The following is a 19,765-nucleotide window of genomic DNA, read 5'->3' as shown; positions in this document are numbered from 1 at the left end:
CTCAAATCTTAGCTGTATTAACTTTTTTTTTGATTGACCTGAAACATTTTTTGGCAAAACCAAAAATATATACACAAATATATATATATATATATATATATATATATATATATATATATATATATATATATATATATATATATATATATATATATGTGTGTGTGTGTGTGTGTGTGTGTGTGTGTGTAAATAACAGCACACATACGAGGTCCAGTATGTTTTTATCGCGTCGTTGTCAGACAAAACCATACACTTCCAGCATGTAAAGCGCAAAGAACGATTTTATTTTCATAAACGATTTCTCAGTTTTGTGCGAAGTGGCAGGTCAGCTGTCGTCAACAAATCGCAAATGTTTTGTACTCGTAATCTGCAGTCCATTAGGCATTAAAAGAGTTTTTTGTCGACCAGGACGTATCAATTTCAGGCTTTTCACTTACTATAATAAATACAAAGAAAGACAACAAAACAATTCGTCATAACTGAAAAAACAGACCACGTGAGCACCTGAAATTTGTTTTCGGTGAGCGGTGCGGGATGGATTGCCGTGTGCGTGTGTTGGCTTTACGTACTCACAATTACAGCTAACATGCCGCCACTTATGAACAAACAGGTTGGAACTCAGTAAGGGATCCTCGGCAGCTCTTCCCAGAGCTCTTGTCACACAGTTCAGAAGTGCCGTCAGAATTGACCGTTTATTCAAAATCACCAACTTCATCTGCTTCACTGTCACTATAGGATGGTTGGATTAACCATTAAGCAAAACATGCACGTGCTTAGAGCATCAAGGGAAGTGGGGGCACTACCGAAAATTTCCATTGCCGTATTTGCAATGGACCATATGGTGCAAAACTGAAAATGGTGCAGCTGAACCGGGTTAAAAAATGGCTCCCACATTAAATGACAAAAATATATATACCTACTGTATATATAGAAATTAACACAATAATAAAAATAATAAAATAGTAATAATAGAGGCTAATGATATGTAGTGATCTTTGGGAATACGACCAAATTAGAATCTGGAAACTGCCACACGGTACACCGAGGCTCACGTGGTCGTTCTTGTCTTGGTCATGTCGGCTGTCCCGTTCAGTTGTCCACTGAGCGTGAGTGCTGCTCATATATACGGGGGCACCAAAGTGCTTAGAGCCTCTAATGGTGTTAATCCGGCCCTGCAATATATAATGCTGTCACTGGTCATTGTAGAAGACTGTCATTAGAACAAGACAAAATCGCTTTCTTCATCACATATTTTTCTCTTTCCATTACCACCCGTTTTCCAAGAGCCGCCCTCCATCTCTAGAGGCGCGTAAATGCGGGATGACGGTGCGCGTGCGCGAAAGTGAGACTAGCGCGTCATGAATGTTTCTTTGAAAAAACAAATAAACTGTTGAATACACCTTGAATAATTTCAGGGCACCTTTAGCCTGTGCTGAAATCCGGCGTTGCTTCTGTCCATTTCCTTTAAACCCGTGTATTCCTCAGTGGTAAGGCAGTGCATATCTGACAAATCGACACAAAAGGGGCCAATGAAGAACTATCCCTCCTGAACATGCGTGTGGCATGAGACCCGTGTACTCGCCACCAAGAACAAAACTAGAAAGTGGAGAACATGCAAATCAGACACAGACAACGACTGATCTGGCATTGTACTTACTGAACCTACTCATGTGCTTGACGTCTTGTGGTGCTAAAATCTGGGACACCAGGGTTACCAACAAAATGGAGAACACGAACAGTAAATAAAATTAGATATAATCAGAAATACAGGAAACTAATGTTAAAAAGGAATGTTGAAAAATATGCATCAATAAAAAGAAATGGGTACACGAAGAAACAATTTGTAGCTCCTTTGCGTAAACAAAAATGTACATAAATACTGAAACCTCTACATCAGTCAGTAATCAGGTATGCAGACGAATAAATCAAATTCACAACCACACATACATAAATACACTTTTTTTTACATACATACACACACAGACACACACGGAGGGTCAAATTTATTTATATATCGCCTTTCCCATGTTTAGACTGCTTCACAAATATTTGATAAGAACAAAATAAGAATAAAACCACAGAAAATCATAGCACTGAATGCAATCGTATATAAACATTAAATACCAACTAACAGAATAATACATGAGACACAAATTTCTAATTTAGAGTTAGAAACGATAACAGAGGATAGAAATTAAACAAAAATACAAAAACAAAAACAAAAAAAAACCCCTTCTGCAGGCTCAAGATGCTGTGAAAAAGTATTTGCCCCCTTCCTAGTATCCTGTTTTTTATATTTTACACAAAGAATCACCTCAAGACTTTAGAAGAAAACAATGTTAATGAAACAGCAACTGAATTAACCCACAATCTTCTTCTTCCTACAGCTAAATACATACACATACACATAGAGTAACAGTCAGATGCTCACACGCAACCCACTGAAGCATATTTAAATGTGCAAAATACTTTTAGTCAAAATTATATCTTTCAGATAAGCACTTACTGGATGGGCACATAAACAATTCAGGCAAGTAAACCTCGAAATTAAGTTAAAATCTTTAAAATCACTAATCTTTCTGTCCCAGTATAATATTTCCCGTTCTAATACAATCCAGAATTAATAAATAGAAATGAGCTTTAAAGTTAATCTTGGCTACATTTTATTTGAAAGGCCAAAACAAAAAGGGCTTATTCAACTAGCTAATTTACAAAATCTGTTTAAAATGCAAATTGTTGTAATTCGTATCAATGCATTGCACTTAAAATTAAGAAGTTTAAAAATTAAATATGATAATATGGATAAAATAACTGGCTTATCCATAGAAACATGAAGTATTAACATTTCTGTCAACTTATTTATAAAGGTTTGCCTTTGTTAAAATTGCCTTTTGCTAGAATATCAGAATGAAACTTGGTACACATTGGATTTGTTTATTTATTGCACTTTTTCTTGCACCATGCATTTCTGCGATCATGTTTTAGATGTGCTGTGTTAATAACCATTTCTTCTTCTTCTTCTTCAGACCTGAAGGGCTATTTTATGCACTTCATACACTAGTCTCAGACTTTGTGTTTTTCCATTGTCCATCCATCCATCCATTATCCAACCTGCTATATCCTAACTACAGGGTCACGGGGATCTGCTGGAGCCAATCCCAGCCAACACAGGGCGCAAGGCAGGAAATAAACCCCGGGCAGGGTGCCAGCCCACTCCAGGTTCTTCCATTGTTTCCCCCTTTTTTCATACCTTCAGAACTTAGTTGTGGGGCTTTCCTCCCTCACTTCCTTCTCCACATGTTGAATATCTGACAAAGCCTCATCTCTGGACAAAGAAGCCCAGAATTCTCTCCTGCTTTATTGTCCTCCTTTTACTGCAGCTGATTAAAGTAACAAAACTATTAACCTCGGCTATCAGGCTTGCTACTATTGACTTTCAGGTTGATCTGCAGAGATGTGTTTGGTTTCTGTAAGAGTACCAACTGAATGCCTGGCACAAGCGATAGTATCACTGCAATGCAACTTGCATAGCTATCAGGAGAAATTGTAAAAGGCCACACACTCAGGAAGACTTGCTGCATTAGACAGTTAATATGGCTGGAGATATTCCCCATCTAACTATCCACGTTAATTCTTCACGCATTCAAAAACCTTCAGAGCGGGAAGTCTGGAAAGCAAGGAGACATTGCCTGCATTCCTGGTGACTCTTATCAATTGGGATTGAGAAAGGACGTCCTTTGGAAAGACAAGTCAACAGCAGACCATTCTTATTATGTCAAAATTGACCCATCTCATTTGCACATTTATTTTTATGTTCCACAGTGGGAAACAGTTAAGGAAGACCTTCACTAATTCCAGCTAATGAATTCATATGCATAATGATGCATAATACATCCTAATGTTACACGGCCTTATCAAAGAGCTCTTTGTGTCCAGGAGTAGTGCTGCCGCCTCATGGTTCTAATATCCTTGTGCCTGTGTGAAGTTTCCATGTACAGTGGTGCTTGAAAGTTTGTCAACCCTTTAGAATTTTCTATATTTCTGCATAAATATGACCTAAAACATCATCAGATATTCACTCAAGTCCTAAATGTAGATAAAGAGAAACCAGTTAAACAAATGAGAGAAAAATATTATACTTGGTCATTTATTTATTGAGGAAAATGATTGAATATTACATATTTGTGAGTGGCAAAAGTATGTGAACCTCTAGGATGATCAGTTAGTTTGAAGGTGAGGTGTCAGGTGTCTGGTGTTGTCAATCAAGGGGATGCCAATCAAGTGTGAGTGGGCACCCTGTGTTATTTAAAGAACAGGAATCTATCAAAGGCTGCTCTTCACAACACATGTTTGTGGAAGTGTATCATGGTACGAACAAAGGAGATTTCTGAGGACCTCACAAAAAGAGTTGATGATGCTCATCAGGCTGGAAAAGGTTACTAAACCATCTCTAAAGAGTTTGGACTCCACCAATCCACAGTCAGACAGATTGTGTACAAATGGAGGATATTCAAGACCAGGAGTGGTCGACCAACAAAGATCACTCCAAGAACAAGGCATGTAATAGTCGGTGAGGTCACAAAGGACCCCAGGGTAACTTCTAAGCAACTAAAGGCATCTCTCACGTTGGCTAATGTTCATGTTCATTAGTCCACCATCAGGAGAACACTGAACAACAATGGTGTGCATGGCAGGGTTGCAAGGAGAAAGCCTCTGCTCTCCAAAAAAAAAACAATTGCTGCTTGTCTGCAGTTTGCTAAAGATCACGTGGACAAACCAGAAGGCTATTGGAAGAATGTTTTGAGGACGGATGAGACCAAAATAGAACTTTTTGGTTTAAATGAAATATGTTATGTCTGGAGAAAGGAAAACACAGCATTTCAGCGTAAGAACCTTATCCCATCTGTGAAACATGGTGGTGGTAGTATCATGGTTTGGGCCTGTTTTGCTGCATCTGGGCCAGGATGGCTTGCCTTCATTGATGGAACAATAAATTCTGAATTATATCAGAGGATTCTAAAGAAAAATGTCAGGACATCTGTCCATGAACTGAATCTCAAGAGAAGGTGGGTCATGCAGCAAGACAACAACCCTAAGCACACAAGTTGTTCTACCAAAGAATGGCTAAAGAAGAATAAAGTTAATGTTTTGGAATGGCCAAGTCAAAGTCCTGACCTTAATCCAATCGAAATGTTGTGGAAGGACTTGAAGCGAGCAGTTCATGTGAGGAAACCCACCAACATCCCAGAGTTGAAGCTGTTCTGTATGGAGGATTGGACTAAAACTCCTCCAAGCTGGTGTGCAGGAATGATTAGAAGTTACCGGAAACGTTTAGTTGCAGTTATTGCTGCAAAGGGGGGTCACACCAGATACTGAAAGCAAAGGTTCACATACTTTTACCACTCACAAATATGTACTATTCGATCATTTTCCTTAATAAATAAATGACCAAGCATAATATTTTTGTCTCATTTGTTTAACTGGTTTCTCTTTATCTACTTTTAGGACTTGAGTGAAAATCTGATGATGTTTTAGGTCATATTTATGCAGAAATACAGAAAATTCTAAAGGGTTCACAAACTTTCAAACACAACTGTCATTCTCATGTCACATTAGCTTTACCTCCTGCATTCCTAAAGGCCTTCAATCAAATGTGAGCCTCAATGTGCCCTGCGATGGACTAAAGTGCACCGTCCATGGCGATTTCCTGCCTTGCACCCAATTCTTCACTCTCACAACCCTGTGGTTTATTAAGCAGTAGTAGTACTGAACATGACTGTCCCAAATAATGACAACTTGCAGATACTAAACTGTGGATTTTATAGCGTGCTCTACAGGTATACAGTATCAACTTTGGTGTGACTAAAAACTCCCAGGCCTGTCCTATTATTCCTGAGGAAAGAAATAAGAAGACATCTCGTCCAGGTAAAGGAAATTTCCTTTTGATGAAGCGGTGCGTTCAATTTTGGACTGCAGTTCAGAGATTACATACAAACTGCCTTTTGGAGTAATCCCTCAAATCCGTCCTAACTTGGACAGTTTATGAGTATTTTTCTCTAAACCCGCCATTTAATAAAAAAATATCATCAAATCAGCAGAAAAGCAATCGATAGATAGATAGATAGATAGATACTTTATTAATCCCAAGGGGAAATTCACATAATCCAGCAGCAGTATACTGATACAAAGAAACAATATTAAATTAAATAGTAATAAAAATGAAAAGAATTAAAATAAAATTAATGTTCGCTCTAATGTTCAATCAATGCACAATATGGTGCTGTCATTATTAGGTGTTATTTTTGGCCCTTTGGTGGTATTAAAAAGCATTATAAACTGAACATGACATCATAAAATCATAATCCATCCATTATTCAACCCATTATATCCTAACTACAGTGTCACAGGGTCTGCTGGAGCCAATCCCAGGGCGCAAGACAGGAAACAAACCCCAGCCCACCGCAGGGCACACACACACACAGCCCAAGCACAATTTAGGATTGCCAATGCACCTAACCTGCATGTCTTTGGGAGGAAACCCACGCAGACAACATGCAAACTCCACACAGGGAGGACCCGGGAAGTGAACCCGGGTCTTCTAACTGCACGGCAGCAGCGCTACCCACTGCGCCACCATAACATCATAATGTGATGTCACAAAAGTGTATAAAACAGAGACAAAATGAAACATGTACTATTTCTGAAGTAAATTTAAATAACATCTATATGCAGCTGAGGAAAATCATGCTGTTTCTAAAGAAGGGTCTTGTTATTTATGAAGGCCACATCCACACTACCAAATGTTCATTTAAAAATGGAGTTTTTAAACAAAACAAAAAGACATCCATCCACACCATCATTTTCAAATTGCTTATGAAAGGATCTTCTTAGGGTTGCCAGACGTCCCTTATATACAAGACATGTCCCATATTTGATCATTCTGTCCCCTGTCCCGTACTGACCTTTCAGGGACACCCAAATGTCCCATATTTATTTCATTTTCAAAATTCGTAATAAAAATGTATTTTTACTATCTTCTTACAGTACTTAGTTGTAACTTTATAAGTAATCATACTTTCTTTTCTCAGATTCTCTCGATGAAAATAATCCAAATGTAACGAGGAAGCTCGTGTTTGCTGCCTGTTTGCAGCTTGTTCAGTTGCTCTGGTTGGCTGAGGACGGCGACACTCTCACCGTTTAACTCTCCAGCCGCGCTGCTGTGCAGTCCTGGATCAGCATTGCAACATACAGCGACTGTCACCAAAGTGTGCTGTTACTACTCGCCACGGCCCACTTAAAAACTAATCCATCCATCCATCCGAAGATGCCAAAACGTAAGTGTAAATTTCGTGATGAATATTCCGGCGAATGGACATTTATCAAACAAGGCAGAAGCTGTTTTGAAGCAAACTGTGGTGTATGTGATTTCACTTTCAGTAAATCATTTTCAAATGATTTTACTTTTGTTATACCTACTTAACTTGTATCGACATTTATCTAACTCTATATTTATTGTTCTAGTATCAGAATGTAGTTTAAGTTAATTTGCTTTGGTTTCAACAGATGTTTTTTTCATATTTTTGATTCTTATTTTCTTTTTTTCACATCTTCGTGTCCCCCATTTTGTTACTTCGTGCCCCCCTAGGGGGTCCACCCCACAGGTTGAGAACCACCCATTAAAATCCTTGCTTTATGTTTTTAACTTATGTCTCTACTTTTATATAATATATTGGTCTGGGTGTGTGGGGGGTCTGTATACATTTATATGTATAGTAATATAGAGAGAGATTTTAACAATGTCCCATATTTGTAATTTTCTAATCTGGCAACCCTATCTCCCTCCTCACTAAAATGACTGAAAATACATGTAAAGAAGCCGTTTCTCAACACTGGGCACAAACAGGACAGGGAAGTGTCCTCCATGTTAGGCATTAGTTTGCAGCTTACATTTACAGACAGAAGAACAGCAATGGTGAATAAGAGTAACCCAAATAAAAAAAAAAAAAACAGATTGTATTGTCTGGACTGATGATGAGAGTAATGCACAAGTATAAGGCGAACAAAGAGGATGAGAAAATGTATAAAACAGGATCCAATCATGGAAGTGCCATGTACTAAGCAAGAACCAATCAGAGGGCAAATAGACTTCAGAACTTCCCATTTTCCCCCACACGAGAACTCTGGACTGGCATTTCAGAAATATACTGTACAGCTCTGGAGAACACTTTCAAAAGTCTCCGTTTTTGAGGTTAAAAACGCCAGGGTAGAGTGAACAAAAGGTGAAAATGGAGACTAATGTCTGTGTTCTTAAAAGAAAATGCACTTGTATGGGTCAAGGAACAATATTACTGCCCTTTACCTACAGCAGTGTCGTGGGCTGCTGCTGGTGGGTTGCGAGTTTCCTATTGTTATATAATGGCAGTGGGTTGTGGTGGGTCACTCCGACGATTGTGCTCGATTCACCAAGACTTCATAAAGCACTCTGACGTTAACACTAAATTCACCTTGGTGGACCGTAAAGACACTTACATGGCATAAAGTTGGTCACAAGTGGGCTGAGAAACATTATTCCAGGGGAGGAATATAGGAAATAACTGAATCCAAGAAATACCAGTAATGGACTGCAAACACTTACTCTCAATTATAAACCAATGAAGTAGACAAAACAATCACGTAGAAATAATAATTGATAATGACCTGTCCAACTTCAGCATCAACCTGTTATGGACCTTCTGCTCTAAAATTAAGAGTTTCAACATTTCAAGCCTCCATCACTTCTTCTTCATCTTCACCGGGCAGGGGTACGGCTGCTTGAGCACCAGGGATATGTAGCATTACACACACATCCAGCACAGCACAACACCACTGAGGTGAAAATCTGACACTAGTCGTTGAATAAATAAGACAGCAGAAATGAATTTTCTTTCATTACGAACAATGCTGCATTTCACCACACTATGGGTTTGCTAATGTGCTGCATTAAATTGCTCTTGGGCCACCAGGTGGGCAGTTAGTTACCAGCTGTTAACTATATGATATCATTTTAATTTCTGCTTATTAAGCAGGACTCTTAGTATTCTACTTCCAGAAGCACCGATGATGTAATAGCTTAGTAGGAAAGATGAAGAAAAAATTTCCAGGGAACTAAAATGACGTGAATTCAAAGGACGAAGGTCCAAGTTTTGGAGTCCTGGTGCTTCTTGTTTTGGTATATAGTTGCGAGACATGAACTCTATCCATTCACTTGAGACAAAGACTGGACTCTTTCAACTCTGTCTTTTCAGAGAATCCTCGGGTACCGCTGGTTTGACTTTGTGTCCAATGAGTGGTTGCTCATGGTGTCCCAAATGAGGCACATTATCTGCATTATTGTGAGGGAGCATCTGTTACGGCACTATGGACATGTGGTGCAATTCCCCGAGGGTGATAAGGCTCATAGGACACTCATTGTCGAGTGGCTGGATCAGGCCAAGGGGACGCCCACATAACACCTGGCTTTGGCAGGTAGATGGTCATTTCTGGAGGGTTGGACTGGACACCATTTCTGCCTTTGGGGGTTGCTTACCAGGATCTCAAGCTGTTTCGTCATGTGGTGGGTGCAGCAAAATGCTGTATCAGTGCATGCTCCCAATCTGACCTGACCTGAATTCAATGAGCTCTGTCTGTAGACAAGCTTGGTGCAAAAAGTAGACAGTTGAAGAACCGCTCAGCAATGAACAAGTGGGTTGGTGAGCATGTAGATTACAAAGACTGAATATGTTACTTAAGTTACAATGGTTTAATTTGGGAAACATTTGTGAATTAATAATCATCAAGATTGGAGTTCAGGGTGTCCTTAACACTGCCATGCTTTTCAGCAAACTCGGCCGTGTATATTTGTAAAGAGTGCAAGTAACTGAGCAGTCAAAAAACAAGGATAACGCTTTATCCGTCCATCCATCCCACTATATCCTAACTACAGGGTCACAGGGGTCCGCTGGAGCCAATCCCAGCCAACACAAGGCGCAAGGCAGGAAACAAACCCCAGGCAGGGCACACACACCAGGGACAATTTAGGATCGCCAACATACCTAACCTTCATGTTTTTGGACTGTGGGAGGAAACCCACGCAGACACGGGGAGAACATGCAAACTCCATGCAGGAAAGACCCAGGAAGTGAACCCAGGTCTCCTATCTGTGAGGCAGCAGTGCTACCACTGTGCCACTGCGCCACTTTCAACACATTTATTTATTTTTTTTATGTTGGATGTGTTCCTTTAATGTTGGAAGTGACGTCCTTCACATCTTCTATAGCTCTGTGATGGCCAATGTGATATTCAACGCTGTGGTGTGGTGGGTTTTTAACATCACTTCAAGAGAGACCCATTGAATCAACAAGCAAATTAAAGGGGCAAGCTCAGTTATGGTATGCATTCTGGAGCCCTTGGAAGTATTAGAGGAGAGAATTAAAACAAAATGGAGTGCCATTCTGAACAATGGCGCACATCCTCTCTCTGTGACACACCAACACTGAGGACTTTCAGCCAACCAATTACTCAGAAGAAATGCTATGGGAGGGCTCCTTTAAAGTCAAATGGCAATACACCTGCATAATGTCTCAATGTGACTGCCAAGTCAGAAGTTTACTTTCTTTTAGTCATTCTGGTATGCATATCTATTTATTTATTTATCTACATATTTATGTATGTGTTTATTTAAACAGCTTCTGTAAAAATCCAAAATTTCCCCCTGAGAACAAATGAAGTTTATCTAAGCAAATGTACAAATATAGCAAACGGTACAGGTGAAAAGACAAGATAATAAGGGTCCACGTTTATAACAGATAATTGTAATAGCAGTCCATTTCTCATAGTATTACATGATCTTTTCAAAGAAGCTCTTTGCATGCAGGCATAGTGGGTATGGTGATCCTGTCTCATGGGTCCAGCATCCTAAACACAAACATCTTCATGCATAATTTTGGTTTCATCTAATTAATTTATTTATTTGGTTTATAAATCCTCTTTAAAAACTGTCAGGAGCGGCAGAGGCCTCACCTAACTGAATGGGTAGGATGGGAAGACCCAGCCCTGGAAGCGACAGAAGCAATGCGTTTTGCCATTTTTACTAGAGTTATCTTTTATTTGTTCATTTCATCACACCAACCTATACAAACAAATGCAAACTGGGTACATATTTTAATGAGACCGCTAATTAAGCAATGATGGATAAATTAACTTAACTCATGAAACTGATGGTCGTCTTTTGCAGCAGTGGACTGGCTTGTGACTTGGGTGATTAATTTGGTGCTACTTGGTGTGCCGGTTTTCAAAGACTCATGGATGGCATTCTTAAAGTTATGGTTCTACAATGGCATTTTACTGGATTGTGTGGTTCCCTGTATACCAAGAACTACTTCATTCTAAGGGTTCTTTGAATATGAAATTGGCTCATTTGGCTTCGAAAAGGGTCCTAATAGGTGAATAAAACAGAAATCTTAAATGTGTAGTAGGCTAGCCAACAAGATATGACATATCAAGAACACTCAAACTTCGCCGGTGCTACCATATGTGGTGAGGGTCCTCCAAAAATCAGGAACTCGCTGGTATTTCACAAATCTGTTATCATCTCTGCATGGCTATTAATGGAATCTGTTGTCGATCTAAATAAATAAAGCTTCTTTCTTGAAGCTTCATGTGGATGTTTTTCCTATGACAAGGGTACTCAACTCTGATCTCGGAGGTCCGCAATGGCTACAGGTTTTTGCTTTAATCACATTTTTAATCAGAACTCGTTTTTCCCTACTAAAGCAATATGTTTTCTTAGGCTTAGTTTCAGTTAATTCATTTGTTATGATTCTGAATTGATTCTTATTTACTGGAGGAACAGGGGCTGGGTGCGATATGACCTGGGTGGTGGTTGAAGGAAGAGATCTTGGTGGACTGAAACTCGAACACACAAACCGACTCAAGTTTTTAATTAGAACCTTTTCATTTATTATGAAAGTGATATGTTTGCTGGGCTTAGTTTTAGCTAACTCATTTATTATGATTCTAAATCCTTAATTGTTCATTTTAGTTTTAAACATCTGCATTAAGGTTTTAATTGTTGCACATTTTCTAAATCAGATATCAGTTAATAATGAGGTGCAAATGACAAAGGAGCCCCCAGGTCTTCAGATGACATGCTTCCATTTAAACCTGTGTATGTGAATCATGAAGTATCTATGTTAAACGAATCTTTAGAAATATGCGAGGGAAGGGACAGACTGAGTTGTACAAATCTCCTCTGGACCACAAATGGATGATGTTCTCGGAAAATGAAAACTCTACAACTTGATAAAGATTTTTTCTCAGAAGAACGAAAGCACAAAAGTCATAGGATTCAATACCAGGGTCATTACCAGTGCAGACCTCCAGGAGCGGCGCTGATTACCCCTGCCTATGGCATCACTATGAAGAGCCACTTTGACATTTTCTTATAGCGTATAGGCGATCTACAAATTACGTTTATTTGGACATAAACCTGTTGATAAATCCAACTCTGACTCATTGGGATTAAGCACAACGCTTATGCGGGGGGCTTTGGGGTGTTGGTGGCGATTTTAAAAAATGTTGCCAATTTTCTCATAGGTTTTGGAAACTAACTAGCTGCGTGTAAAAATTAACACAGGCAAAAGATTTTCTGAATTAGTGTCCTGTTAGGCAGCCTACCACACCAGCTTCATATGCAAAGAACCCTTCTCTGAATGAAATACTGCTTTGTCAAGAAATGGTTGTACAAGGAACCACACAACCCAAAAACACACATTGCTCTTGCGCTGCCGAATGTAGCCCTGCAAGTTCTCTAAAATACTGAGACTGATAAGGAATAATGCGATCGTCTGATCATTTTCCTCACGAAGTTTATCTTGTGGACGTTTCCACCTGTGGCTGCTGAAAGCGCGCGCGCGCGACGCCAAGACACGCACAGGCTGACTGATTGCAGCGGACATGCGCAGACCACGAAAGCCTTAACCTTAACTCTTTAAAAGTTTGCATGGACAAGAAAAGTGGGGTTATTCGCGGAGCAGTCTGGCCCTTTAAACCAGGTTTCTTTAACCGAAATAGGAATAGGAATTTGCATGCCATTTTTAAAACCTGTTTTCTGTGAATAATTGGGTTATTAAAGCTCAAGTAAATGCAGGACTGCTGTTATCTATTTAGTTTTAGTTACCATGGTGTGTGCCTGGGAGTTTGTGTTGCTGTTTGTTGCAGTATTTATTGAGTTTCAGAAAGTCAAGTCTCCCCCTGGAAACAAATAATGTGATATCTATCTAAATACTATAGATCTTAAGCTAACGGGTCCTTTGGGCCATGGTCACTTTTTTCTGTGGCACTGATCGATACCTTAACGGTTAAATCGTGTTGGTGTAGAAGGGCAGCGAGACCTTTTTTTGGTGTGGATTTTTCTATCGCAACAGATAGTAGTAGTAGTAGTCTGCACGATCGATTGTGTGGTCTTATGAGGAGGCTGGGTTTCGTATCTGTATCCCCCAGGTGAAAGTGGCTCGCCTACATTGTCATTTAGTTTTACGTATACACCGTACTGTCGATAATTGTCTTAAATTTGGGTTTATTTTACAAAAAAAACTGATTCGGTTTTCTGGAGCTGACAGATACTCTCCCAATTCTTCTTCTTCTTTCGGCTGCTCCCTTCAGGGGTTGCCACAGCGGATCATCTGTCAACTGATTTGGCAAAATTTTACACCGGATGCCCTTCCTGATGTAACCCTCCCCATTTATCCGGGCTTGGGATCGGCACAAAGAAACACACTGGTTTGTGCATACTCTAGAAATTCAGATCAACGTCATATGAGCCTCGGTGATCCCTGATGACGCATTATCTGGATTACCACCTGCACATTTTGCACCCAATCCAAGTGTGGAGTGCACGTAAATGTATTAAATCGGGACAGAAGGCTCGTATGGCTGTAGTCGTTCTTGAGGAGACCGTTTGAAGTATCACTAAAAGGAGCGATAGCGAGAAAAAAATACTACTAAAGAGCACGAGTTTCTATTTTTATAGTGATATTTCTCTCCACCCGCTCTTCACTGCCTTTTCAAAACAATTCAGGCTAAGCAAACAGAGGAACTCCAAGTTCTCCTTTTCAGGAGGCATCTCTCAAATTCAGTTCCAGTTTGCCCAACTGTGAATTCTACTGAAGAAAACAAAAGAACTATTCGCTATTTCAAACTGGTAACAGAAAATACACGAGTGAAATATAATAGTGGCCAAGTAAAACTTATGACATAAAGATAATATATTACAGGTAACATCCCACATCGAATCAATACTTTTCAAAAGGGATCTTGCACTGGAATATCCGGTTCAGCGCCCCAGGTTTTTAAATGAGACAGTTGGTTTAAACGCGTGAAGAACTCCACAATGGCGGGCGCCAGCGTTGTAAACGGAACACCCATAAGTCAACATGGAGTCAACACACCAAAGTGAGCCTTTCGACTTGTTTTCAGAATGCGCTACGAGAGCCCGTGACAGATTACTGTCGGATAAAATAGCTTTCCGTGAAAAGCCACCAGAGATTGGGGCATTCAAACACCGTGAGCAAGTAAAGGGAAAGGCCACCGACATATTCGGATATTTGATCAAATGCACGATTCAAAGAACGTGCGCCAAAATGTTTTCATTCAAAATATAGCAATGACTTTAAACAAATACAGCACTTCCTAACACGATCTGAATAATCAAGAAATGAATTACTTAATCAGAAATCAGGAAATGAACAAGGAGTGGCACGAATTCACTTATTTTGCCTTTAAGCCATTCATATAGTAGACGCAGCCAATTGCCGCCTGTATTTCAGGGCAGTGGCCACCAGTTCCCAGTTCATAACGGATTAATTTGACTTCTAATTTTTTAGGACAAAAGTTAGGTATCGCTAAACATGAACAAAAAACTGTTAATTCTTGTCAGAGACTACGTAAGGGCGGCACGGTAACCCATTTAGGAGACCCGGGTTCGCTTCCCGCAGGTCAACCCTGCGTGGAGTTTATGTTCTCCCCGTGTCTACGTGGGTTTCCTCCGGGTATTTCGATTTCCTCCCAAGGTCCAAAGACATGCAGGTTAGCTGCATTAGCGATGCTAAATTGTCCCTAGTGTGTGTGGACTGGCGCCCTGCCCGGGGTTTGTTTCCTGCCTTGTGCCCTGTGCCACACACACACATTTCTAAGTTTGCTTAGACAAATGGGTAGCCGGTACATCTTCCTACAGAATCGAACACGAGGCTGAATGCGTTCAGGAAGGGACAGACACACCAGAATACTCATAAAAATTAAAGGAGCCCTGGTGACTCTTTAGGGCGATGATGAAGTGAAACCAATCCACATGACGGTTCCAGAAAGAATATTTATTGATTTAGGTCTGAAATTGGCTCCGTAAATAACCACGAATAGATGATAATAAAGTATCTATCTATCTATCTATCTATCTATCTATCTATCTATCTATCTATCTATCTATCTATCTATCTATCTATCTATCTATCTATCTATTATATAGTGCCTTTCATATCTATCTATCTATCTATCTATCTATCTATCTATCTATCTATCTATCTATCTATCTATCTAACTAACTAACTGATTAGAAAAATAGCAACGGGTCCCGATTTTAAAAAGACTGCATACAATAACACAGGCTAAATTCAGGTGTACTTAATCTGTTTGTTTCCTGGTAAGTAGTCTACCATATATTAAATATTTATGCATTATTCTAGATATTAAAGTTTTTTTGTTTTTATTTGCAAAGCACAATGAACCCACTTCATATGCAATTAACCCGTCCAGGAGTGAAATGGCGTTATCAAGCAACAGAACCACACAACTCATAAAATGTCATTAGGGAACTATTTGTTCTAAGAGTGCCAGGGTGATGCCATTGAGGAACCGTGTACTGTAAAGTCCAGAAAGAACCTTTACTTATTGAGATATGTGTCAGATCCGACAGATGAGCGTATGAAATAAAAAATCGATAACTGAAATACCAACGGCTTCATGGTTTCAAAAGGGACTCTTGCTACACACAACCACACTCTCCATACCTTCACGTTTGCTTGATTCGGTATGCTCTGTATCCTACTATAATAATAATAATAATTCATAATCATTCATTTTATTTATAAGGCACTTTACATTTGTAGTAAACCTCAAAGTGCTATATAAAAAATGAAACAAAGACACAACAAGATAAAAACAAAGAAAAAACAATAATTAGAGGCAATTTTGTTAATATGCTTTCCTAAAGTCTTTAACTGTTTTTTGAACCTGCTGTGTTCTCAGGTTCTCTGGTAGGGCATTCCAGAGCCGTGGTGATTTCTGTTTTCTCCACATATTAGGAACCTTCTCAAAGCCCAAAGACCCAGCTTCATCCCTTCCCAGGATAAAAAGGATTGCTCTACGAGGAGCCAATCAGCCTAATGCCATTACAGAACTTTCATTCTTAAGAGTGTATACCGCAGTCGAGCACATCACGAGAAAAGTGCAATAGGCAGGGCATCATATCTGGAGAAAATGTTCAAACGAAAACTTTGTCGGATCTGAAAAGATTCCGGCATTCAAAACTAAATAAATAACCATGATTAGCTAACTCTCATTTCCTCAGAATCTATATATACACACACACACAAGTACATAATTACAATGTGTATATAGCTCCATCGCAAGGGTGATTGTGTTAACATTTATACATAAACATTTTGCTAAAGGCGGTCACACATCTCTGCAGAGTTAGTCTGTGTAATCCCCCCAAAAAGGCATCGTTAGAGGAGGCGGCTGTTGCTGCTGCTGATAATAATAATAATAATAATAATAATCATAATAATAATAATAATAATAATACATAAAAAGGATCTTCTAAGGCTTCTATTCACAAGAAGAGTTCTTTACCTAAGCATTTTACTTTAAAACGAGTGTTTTTCTGTTAAGATCATCTTATACTTGGAGGGTAAAAAACTCAAGTCCGTTAAAAATCGATTCCTGACATTTACATAAACGTTATTTATACAGCGTACTGTACCTCCATTAACGAGCAGAGTGTTCTGCAAATTACACATACAGAAACAAAGTATAGTTAAAAAAACATCAAATAATAAACACACAACTTCTTGCAAGAACACATAATAAATGTATGTAAATAAACATATCAATACAAAATTTAAAGAGGTACTGCAAACTGAATTTAATAAAGACAGCCGCCTCGCTACCCGCCCAGGATAAGTGCTTAGGAAAACGGATGGATGGATGGAGGACTAAATGAATTGTAGACCAGCTGGAAATGCAGTTGTTATTTCTTATTCTAAGAACGGGCTTACAAACGAAATATGACGCGTGTTTATCCTTTTCTTTCTGGTTTACTCAAAATGACTCATCTCAGTTTCAAACCTGTACATCACCCTTAGCAATACAATATTCGACATTTTCAGCACATCGGTGTAAAAAAGGTTAATGAATAAGAAAACTGAGAAGTCACGATGCTATTACGAGGATCATTAATCTCACAATATTACTATTATGAACAATAATAATCGTCTTTAGATAGCTAAAACACAATCGAAAGCATTTTATTTTGGACTGGTATTGAATAGTACTTTGAGCAATACTTCCAATAAAATCATGAACAGAATAAAATAGGACAGAAATCAATACATACATGTTAAGCAAATGTTTTGAAATTAACAGTCGATTTAATAAAACTTCACTTCACTGAACTATAACACACCGATCGACTACTCCCTTCGTTGTTCTTTAGGCAAAACATAAAAAAAATCTTAAACGCAAGTCCAGTTATGGACGGAAAATGGAGAAGGTTCTACAATAGAAAACATATTGATATTAAATTTATGTAGGGAAGACCTAATTTTAAAGTAGTATAAATGAACTGCTGTTGATATTTGATGAGAGTCATTCACTGTTCTTCAATAACCCACCGATATTTGCACAAACATAAACGTGACATTCCTGTGAGGAAGATAAAACTTTGCCCAACTATCATACCGAGTTTTGAAAATGATCATCACTCAGTCAGTTGACACCGAGTAGATTTTTTCGCTTTCTTATTTAAACCGATCAGCGTCCAGCCTTGCCCCGCCACGCCGCGCTTCTCTCCCTGCTTACCTGCGTGCTCGTGTCGGGTCTCCGACTGCTCCACTGGTTCACCGCTCATCTTAATAATATCTGCAATAATAAAAACACCTGATTTTACTAAAGGGTCACTTCTTTGTGCAGTGCCCTTCGCTGTGTGTTGCAGCAGGAAAATTATCTTATTATTCTAAATACATTGTACTGCCAAATACTTTGCAGCAGGCAAATGCTGCTATAATATTCATAAGGTAGCGGCTTCCCCCGCGCCCCGTGACCACTATCTCAAACACCTTTTTTCCTCTTTCACCATTTCACTCACCTCGCTGGGTTAACTTGTCGTCTTTCAGACACACTCGAAGGCTTGGGATGTTTATCTCCAAAAAGTAAAGAGACTGACAGCTAACAAACTTCTTGGGTTTCACTCCTTTAGCCGGTTACCTGTTGTCCGCGCGTTTAGATATGTGTGTGTGTGTGTGTGTATGCGTGTGTGTGTGTGTGATGCACCCGGGTGCCTGCGGTTTAACTTCGCTCACTCCGTCTACTAACAGCCAGTGTCGGTTAATGGATCCGAATATATTATTCAAATGATCTCCCTCTATGCCCCTCACCAGCACAAAAGTTCTCCTCCAGGTGGGTCCCCATAGAACTTCTGGAATCAGTCGCCATGAAGAGACTTGATTTGCATAACGTCGTTAGTAGCCAATCGCGCTCGAGTTCTATTTTGCATAAAAACTCGTTTAAGTTCACGGAAAACCGGAGCCTCTGTCTTCTCAGACTGAAAACTGCCCTTCTGCTCCTGCTCTATTTTTATTTACTATAAATGCATTTGCATATATATATATATATATATATATATATATATATATATATATATATATATATATATATATATATATATATCTCTCCTCTGATGAGATGAGAGATGTTTAATGGGCACTAAAAATGAATTGTTAGTTTCTCACAGCAACTATTGCAGAACTTTGAAGGAAGTAATAATAAGGTGTTAATTAATACGTTAAAAGGCAGAGCTTAAAAGATATGTTATAACAGATTAACATTTCACTGGTATAAAAGGAAAATAAAGTAACAATTATCTTCATTTTCATGAAACCAGCGCGGTAACAGCTGCACATTTAATTGGGTTATCATTGAAAGACATACTCAGACACAAACTAGCACTAGAAATTGGGCAATCAAATCAACAAAAAGCACGGGGGAGGTTGCCCCACTTTCCTAGACAATGCCCAAATATTGGCCAGCTTGTGGTCACCATGCATAACACTTGACCTGGTCATATTATCAGCTTGGTAATGGTGCTTACTATGAAAGGTTCTATATGAAGGTGACTGAATGTTATAAACTGCGGTGGGTTGGCACCCTGCCCAGGATTGGTTCCTGCCTTGTGCCCTGTGTTGGCTGGGATTGGCTCCAGCAGACCCACGTGACCCTGTATTCGGATTCAGCGGGTTAGAAAATGGATGGATGGATGAATGTTATAGAATCAAACACATTTGCAAGTAGGGGCTCTGATGCATCAAAGGGAAGACCTTTGGCACTTGAGTATTTTCTATTATTTAATAAATTTATAAATATTAGCCTCTCCATTATTGCTAAGTGTTTGACTTGCCAGAAATTTTTCCTTATACTC

The 19,765-nt window shown here is 39.2% G+C and overlaps 1 protein-coding gene across 2 annotated transcripts in view; it reads right to left on the bottom strand.

The window, feature by feature from the left end:
• The window catches only part of pou2f3 (POU class 2 homeobox 3), a 55,469-nt gene extending 36,671 nt beyond the window's left edge, over positions 1-18,798 (bottom strand). Inside the window, exons 1-2 of one of the 2 annotated variants that reach the window (XM_039764210.1) lie at positions 18,726-18,798; positions 18,151-18,210 (exon numbers count right to left, since the gene is read on the bottom strand). In XM_039764210.1, the coding sequence (XP_039620144.1) occupies positions 18,151-18,210; positions 18,726-18,783 (118 nt within the window). In that variant the 5' untranslated portion in view covers positions 18,784-18,798. The other variant, XM_039764211.1, reaches the window with a different exon arrangement.
• Between the last annotated feature and the right edge of the window lie 967 nt (positions 18,799-19,765).

The sequence above is a fragment of the Polypterus senegalus genome, chromosome 9 (assembly GCF_016835505.1).
Source record: "Polypterus senegalus isolate Bchr_013 chromosome 9, ASM1683550v1, whole genome shotgun sequence".
Lineage (NCBI taxonomy): Eukaryota > Metazoa > Chordata > Cladistia > Polypteriformes > Polypteridae > Polypterus > Polypterus senegalus.
Note: the sequence above shows the minus strand (reverse complement) of the source record. Positions and strands in the feature narration are given on the sequence as shown.